Source organism: Mesitornis unicolor, unplaced genomic scaffold (genome assembly GCF_000695765.1).
Source record: "Mesitornis unicolor isolate BGI_N332 unplaced genomic scaffold, ASM69576v1 scaffold8821, whole genome shotgun sequence".
Taxonomy (NCBI): domain Eukaryota; kingdom Metazoa; phylum Chordata; class Aves; order Mesitornithiformes; family Mesitornithidae; genus Mesitornis; species Mesitornis unicolor.
The window spans coordinates 34,119-42,325 of record NW_010165745.1 but is presented as its reverse complement, the minus strand read 5'-3'; the positions used below and the strand labels follow the sequence as shown (position 1 = coordinate 42,325).

The 8,207-nt window shown below is 36.0% G+C and overlaps 1 protein-coding gene across 1 annotated transcript in view; it reads left to right on the top strand.

Annotated features, from left to right (window-relative positions):
- Nucleotides 1-4,146, top strand: part of VAV3 (vav 3 guanine nucleotide exchange factor) — a 110,326-nt gene extending 106,180 nt beyond the window's left edge. The window contains exons 25-26 of the mRNA XM_010194742.1: nt 1,875-2,026; nt 3,597-4,146. Coding sequence (XP_010193044.1) covers nt 1,875-2,026; nt 3,597-3,638 — 194 coding nt within the window. The 3' untranslated portion in view covers nt 3,639-4,146. The remainder of the gene's footprint in view (nt 1-1,874; nt 2,027-3,596) is intronic.
- Nucleotides 4,147-8,207: the final 4,061 nt, after the last annotated feature.

The window sequence follows — 8,207 nt, the reverse complement described above, 5'->3', positions numbered from 1 at the left end:
CTTTCCCTGTAAACTGATTACTACAATGCTGATAAGGTATAGGACATAACTTTCATGTCAGGATCTAAACAAGTAATGTCTACATCTGATGTTCTTAGAGGGGAAAAAGTATGTTTGAACTTTATTATACCTAAAAGATCACCCAGATTTTTACAACATCTTTATATAGTAAATATAAGCATTAAATTGAGATGCTGATTCTCTTTTATATGGCATCCTGTATGAAATATCTGATAGGTATACTCTACATAAGCAGTCTGAAATGCTGAACTAAACTTTAATAGCATGATATAAAAGAGGTCATAATCTGTTGCCAAAACAGTTTTTTAGGCATTTCATTTATGTGATATATCTAATAATATTTTCAACATAGTGTTTGTTGTTAATTTAAAGTAAATTGTGTTGTCTCTGTAAGCTAAAAATACTTGAACATACAATGATTTTCACATATTTAATACTTTCATGCAGAATTGTCTGCTTCTGTGAAATGTCCCCAGTGAGGTAAAAAGAAATCTTGATTACAAGCAGCGCTGAAACTGTCAGGATTTTCTAGCTCATTTGCCATGTTTTGTGTCCTGATTTAAATTAAAGGCAACTAGCTATGAACTTTTAGTATTGCATTCTTGAAGGAACTGCTAAAAGTAGAATCTTAATGGTATTTCCTAAAGGTGATTGGGAATGTCTAAGAAATTAGAAAGGATTCTGAGGAAAAAGATTATATGTACATTATATAAAGTCATCTATCACGATCATATGATGAATTCTTCTGAAATCTATTCAGTAGGAAGCTTGCTTGTGCTTGCAAATTCCTATCTACAGTGACTTAACATAGGAAAATCAATGACATTAATGGAAAAAAAGCCCAAAATAATGCTTTGGCCAAATAATCCAACTACAAAATGCAGTAGAGTAGCAGATCTTTTTCTAAACTGCTCGAGTCAGAGGTGCCATCTCTTAGGTGCTATGCCCATTTTCCTCTCATTGGAAGAGTTGAGGACTTCTTTTGCAACTTTGGACATTCTACATCGGGGTTGAAAACATAATTAGCTATAAAATTGGGAGAAGGGGGTTGCTTTTTGAAATGAGGGCTTTTCACATTTTATTTTTAAAAATATTTCACAACTTTTTATTTCTTAAAATGTCTGGGCTTCATACTGGCAAAATGCTTACATGTTGATGTAGCTTAGAATTTTTAAGTATTGATTTAGCTTAAACTTAGAAAAAAATTGTAAGGATATTTTCTTCATGAAAATTTTTGTATAACAAATTCATTGGTGAATTACAGACTAAAGTCCTGAAAAGAGTAAATCCACATCAGCCAATGTTCGTGCAGATTGTAACAAATGATCCATACAAGTTTCGTGTGGAAACTCTTTACTTTTTTGCTCATGCAGTTGTTAGCTGCCAATGTTAAGTGCATTAATATTTAACTTGGGAATTGTTTTTGAAAGAACAGCACCTTCTTCTGTTTGTTTTGCTTCATTAGAGGTTTAAAGTTAAATCAACTGTAAGTGCTAATAATTCTTTTGGAAGGAAACTAGTGACCTGTGAAATATGTTGATGCATGTAACTGGGAGCAAGTTTTATTATGAAACACAAAAATACAATAATTGCAAATGTATTTAGCAGTTTCAGGGTGGGGGATATTTTATTTACGGTTCATCTAGTCAGATGTTTTTCTAAAAATAAAAACTATTTAAAAATCACTTAAAATCCCTTCAACTTTTACACCATTCACCTATGTTTAAACTTTCTTGATCTGCGTAGTGCATACTTTCACATTTGCATAAAATTAATGCCAACGTATGTTGTTGTAAAATAATTCTTTTATATTTTACAGTACTGCTATTTATGTTACTTCTGTTTCATTTCAGTGCTAAGCCCGAAGGTAATAGGCATTGCCATAGCCAGGTATGACTTCTGTGCAAGAGACATGAGAGAACTGTCCTTATTGAAAGGGGATGTCGTAAAGATTTACACAAAGATGAGTGCAAATGGCTGGTGGAGAGGCGAAGTAAATGGAAGGGTAAGGTTGTGTTTTGTTTTATTTTTTTCTTTTGTCTCATTTCTGCCTTCACTGACCGTGATTTTGTAAAATGATAAGGTGTGCTGCTACATCATAATACTTATTTGTATATTTAAATGCACAAGATACAATACGTTCTCATCTGTGTTTCGTAGGATCCAGGCAGAGTTCTTGCAGGCAGCTTTCCCAGCATCTAAATTAATTGGCTGTTAATGCAACCTGCCAGGCTGGGTATTTGGGCAAGATTATATGGTTGGAAAATAACCAGCATTAATAGCACAGCTACTGCTGAACTTTCTTGAACTGTGTTGCACACATATATTTGGGGTCAAATGCTCCAGTTCCTGGTGCTGTGGAGGTCTGTTTTGCAGTTTACCACAGACTGATTTCCACATCTTTCTGCCAGACTATAATGCAATGGAGTCATCCACCTTTTTTTTTTTTTATAGGAGGCTGCTTCTTTGATCTCTTAAAATGTGGCTCATAAGAAGTGGGATATTTAGCAGGGATTTTTACAAAGTCATTTTACATTGCATTCTGAGACTTGCATGGGAGTAAAGTTTCAGTTTTGACCTATAAAGGCTATATTGTTTCAATTTTAGTATTTTACACGTTAATGCAGATTAGTCAGGAGTGTTTGAGTCTGCTGTTTCCATGTATAAAGGGCTGACATGTAGGGTCAATGAATGCAGGGCAGAAGAAAGTAGATTGCTGGAAACTTGAAATGATAGATGCTAGCATCTTTCTGATAGCTTTCACAGCCTGGACTTGAGATTATAAGCTCATCTCTGTAGATATTTTAGCAAGGTAGTATAAAACAAAATTTATGCTGTTACTCCTCCCAATCATGTTCTACATTTGACTTTGAGGTCTTTCATGAGTGTTAAATTGACTTGATATGAAAAGTCTGAGTGAAAAACCTAAAGCAAATAGGTAAGATGATAAGAAATATATGACACTGCTTCCCTGTATGTTTTATATAATCCTTATTTGACACATCATTAATTCCAGAATGGAGATAGCATTATAACTTATGAAGTGTTGAAACACTGGACTCTGCTTTCCAGTTCTGTCTTACTTAAAACTCCTGTTGGTGGCAGTGAAATTTAACTCCGTGTAATGCAATCAAATCAGTCACTGTTTCCTTTATAAGAGGATTCTCTAGACCTGACTGAAGCCTGCTAGATATTTAGCTGCTCATTCAAAAAATAGCAGCATCCTGCCTGTAGTAAAACTACTTCTGCTCTTGGCACTTATAGACTTTTTTCTGAATGCTTAGACTTCAGATTTGGTCAAAAGTGAGATAGTTTATTTTTTTTCTTTGAGTGGGGGGAGAGGGAAGCAGGAAAGGGAAGGGGCTTAGTCTCCAAATCATCTTATCTGCAAATTATTCTTTTATTTGGGGTACTTAACCCTAACGTTGCACGTCAGTCAACTTCATCTTTGTAATCTTATTCTTATGTTTACTGAACAGACTCACCCTTGTTTTGCCTACTTCAGCCATTTATAAAAAAACACCCTACAACTGTACATCTCGTGTAATATTTTGTTCTGCTTTTCCCCTTTTTAGGTGGGCTGGTTTCCATCAACTTATGTTGAAGAGGATGAATGAATTAAAACCTTTCCTCTGCTGACCAGCAGTTTCAGGGATTGTAAAAATGTACTATCTTCAAAGGGTTATTGGTCTTGTTAAGTATTTAAACAGCAGCATTTTTGTCTGCCTGAACCTTCCAGTCTTAATGTTGGGATTTATACAGAAGTTTGTACTGACAGATTATTACCTTGCCCAGAGCTGTGCAAGAAACAACCTGAAGGTTTGCCATCACTGGGGATCAGTACAAAGTCCAACCTTCACCTTCCCAGAAGATCCCTGGAAAACAAATTTCTTTATGTTCCTTTTCATTTCACCCTGTACTACACCATGAATACTATGAATATTATTCAGTTATGGCTGAATATTTAATAAGTCTTTTTTCTTCTAGCTAACATCTGTGATGGTACAAGGAGATGAAGGCTTATTATTCCTTATCACTGCATGCGGAAAACAGAGTTCAGTCATTCCAGTGGACATAAAGTATAGTCAGTAGACTTGTCTTGAAACATCAAACTAATTATCACCTTACAAACAGTTTTACACTCACAACAACATTCTGAAGGAAATATATAGTAAATATGAGTAGCATTCATGCATATATGATTAGTTAACTGACCACTCTTTGGTCCTGCCTAAATCCTCTAACAATTTGTTTAAAGACAACATCTTAAAAAGGTGTAGTGATGTGCTATGGCTTGAAGAAACGTCCACATAGTGTAATTGTGGGATCCTTTCTTTGTTATCCCAAGTCTTTGTGTGAGGTTTTTTTATTTAAGCAGGTGACATAAAAGTGTAACTGAGGATAGTCATGACAATATAAGTTTTAAAATTTTTAGCATTAAACAAAATTGTAGATCTATTCTGTAGGAGAATATACTAATGCAAGATGATGCCACTTCTCAAGAACAAAACTCATTATCTTAGACCCTTGATTGATTCAAATGAGCTTTGATGCTTCCAAGTCTAAACTGTCTTTTACTACTTAGACAGGAGTTTGTATCACCTTTTGTGCTCTTATAAGGTAATGCAAGGGCACTTCTTTGTGCCCTTTGCTCTCTTGTTCCCTAGGATGTTAATGGCAGTTCAATGAGTGAGTGGTCTTGTTTCAGTGTTATGAACATCCCCAAGGAAAAATGTGTCTAGGTTAGCTAGCTTGAAACATCAGGCCTTGTAAACTGGTGTCCACCCTTTGGTGAAGCAGTGTTTTAATGTATTTATGGAGGATCAGAAGTGCTGGAGCTATAAGCAAAAATTAATGTGGGTGATGTCTTCAGATGTGCAGTTTTGAATATTTAGATAATGTCTAACTTGACTTGAAAATTTCTAAGAAAATAAAACTTTTTCTTGCTTAGGGTAATGTTGACTAATCAAGAAAGTTAATTTATCCTATCCCACATCCTCTCTTTTGCTTTTCCCTGTCCTCTTTTCACATAGGCATCTTGCAGTTAGCGTACATAGACACTGCATGATTTAACACTGCAGTTTTCCTACTCTACAAGCAATGTAATATCCACTGTTCATCCACAGAGCAGAATTTCCTAGTACATATTTCAGATTCTCTTGTCTATCCCCAGTGCCCTTTGCTTCTTTCTGGCCTCCTTCTGGCCATCAGGAAGAACCAAGCACAGCACAAAGGATTCACAGTAATCTCCTTCGTCTCTGCAACCATCTTACCCATATGCTCCTAGCATACACTGCTGTGTGACCAAGTGCAAGAGAGGATCTTCTAATTGGAAATTCTCTGCCTGTGAGATTCAGCCTTGCAGATGAAACTCTGCTGATGCTGTAACTTTTCAAGGATTTACCTAAAATTTATGTAAACTGTGATTGTGTTGAGTACATTACTTGATGGAACAATTGAGAGCATTTGTAAATATGTAGATTATGCATAAAGCATATTTTGTAAATGATGTGTACAGCAGTGTAGACTAGGGTATACTGTCTTAGATCATGTTTTGCCATGCAGTTTTGTCTGTTGTGAGCCTGATCCTATGTTCCTTAAGCAGACAAAGTTGATTCTTTCACAGTTTTGCCTGCTCAAGGGGTAAAGGAATAGGCTCTAGGCCTGTGAACTGTTTAGTGCTTTGCCTTCATATAGTTCTGCGAAGAGGCAGTCCAATTCAATACAAATTGAGAAATACATCAGCCATTTTTAACAGCTTGGTTATAGAATAATTTTGAGTAGTCTGTCCATCCTAAAGTTGCTATAAAGCTTTTAAGCAATTCCTGAGTCCAGTTATCAGCCTTTGAGAAGAACAAAAGCCATAGCAAAACTTACTTTTGTAGCATAAAGCTACATGTCATTGTCTGTGTTTAATGCCTTGTTTTGATTGTGTTAATGCTGCATCTTAAACTATATATTTTGAGTACCAAAGACTTCCTAAGTATTCTGGAGTGTCTCTTTCATGTGCTGCTTTTGCCTGTATGGAGGTTTTGTTGTCATGCAATAATGGAGTTACAGTTCTGTAATTTGTACTATTTTGTAAATATGTTAAATATAATAAACTGGTTAATTTTTGTTTAATGGGATGTGTTAAAATGTGTAGTTGGCTGGTATGAAGGTTGTGCTTTGTTTGTCTAACCACTTCTCTTTATGAGTAGAAGTTGATAACGTTCTGTTTTGGTTTCCTGGATTTGTATAATCCTTGTTTAGTTGTAAAACTGAGCTGTCAGTGTGAATGGGGATAGGATAGCTTTCCTTGAGAGCATCCTATTGTTGGGACAATTTGACTTCTACCACATCCAAGAAGATGGGTGGGGGTTTTTGGTTTGGGTTTTGGGTTTTTATTGTTGGGTTTTTTTGTTTGTTTGGTTTTTTTTGTTTTGTTTTTTTTTGTGTGTGTGGGTTTGTTTTTTGGTTTTTTTTTAGCTATAGAGAACATTGTGGAATTAGTCCTATACTGTCGACTTTTGTCTGTCAAAGATGATACCTGTAGTTTTTTGATTGCAAGGAAGTTGTTTTTAAAAAGTTTCTTTTTTATGTCATGTTTCGTAGAAATGTCCTTTCTCTTCCACTTTCTGCTTTCTCCCTCTGTCATATGTGAGTTAACATACAAATTCAGGTTGAATTGAGCTCAAAACTGAAAATATAGTCTGTGTCTAACTTCATGGGCTACTTGATAATTTTTTCATGGTGTAACCCATTCATACATTTTTTACAATATAACATTCATTATTAATATATTTATAAAAATATTTCTGGACAGAGGAATTAACTCAGCAAGGTCAGTGATGATACAACTGGGATGTTGCTTCATTGTGTCCCTTCTGTTTTTCAGTAGCAGAGATTTTCTTGTGGAACTGCCCTTCTAACAGATAATTATTAAACTTAATGAGGTGTTTACACATCTCTACAGATGTAAGGCATAATTTTCCTGTCACCCATGAACATATCACATAACTAAGACTCACACCTACTGTGAGATGCAAAAATGTTTCTCAATTAAATTCTCTTGTTAACAATATCACACTCAATCACAGACATTCTCCTTCCCCTTATATGCAAGAAGAGATGTGTGTCTTCTGATGGGTGAGAAATTGAGAAAGCACTGTAATTAGGGCATGAGAACCACTTGTGACTGTGTTCTGAGTAAGTTTTTTCAGTTGTAAGGCTTGGAAGCTTATTTGAAAATCTCAGCTTGAAAGAAATTAACTTGAACAACGAAAATTAAGTCAACCAAGATACCTTTCTCCTCTGCCTCGCAGGCAAACTCTAGATGCTCTATGGAGGAGCAAAAAAAAGTTGATTCTGAAGGTTTTACCAGTTCATAAAGGTGAGAGAGAAGTGCTGTCTAGAAATAAGTGGGTCTTGTTTATACAAATGCTCAGCCTCAGACCCAGGTTTTGTTCTGTTGACTCTGGTGTTCAGTGCAAAAATGTTTGTTTCTATTTCACGATCCGTATTCCCAACACTTTGGAAAGAGAGCTGCAAGGGCAGTATAATTTATACACTAGCACTGTCATACCATTTTGCCAACTGTATTGACACTACAGTAAATTAACTCTTGTCTCTTTGCTACAAACTGGGCTGCTGAGAGCCTTACATTACTATTTCATCTGAAATTCAAGTTCTTCTGTTCAGAGTTCACTGCTTATTCCATTGGAGTGAAGGACAAATCACTCCCTCTTCTCCATTTTATTGCTGAGTATGACATTATATGACATGGAGTATATCTCTCATTGGCTTGATCATCTACCTGGTTGTGTCCTCTCCCAGCTTCTGTTCACTGGGAGGGAGGACGCAGAGTAAAAGACAGAGAAGGACTTGATGCTATGCAATATTGTTCAGCAATAGCTAAAACATCAGGGTGTTGTCAGCACTGTTTTTGTCGCAGATCTAAAACACAGCATTGTAAGAGCTGGTATGGAGAAAGTTACCACCACCTCAGCCAGACCCAGTACAGCAGGCAGACGGGTAGAATGACAGGTGGAGATGCTGTGTGTGTATGTGCTTTACCATGCCACAGTAGTGTCTGTTCTCATCAAATTCAGGTAGGGTCATCACTGGCGTGTAACTTTGACTCTTGAAAGGTATTCATTTAAGATAACGTAGTTAATGCGTTTTCCTAGCCTTTCTTGATATGTACC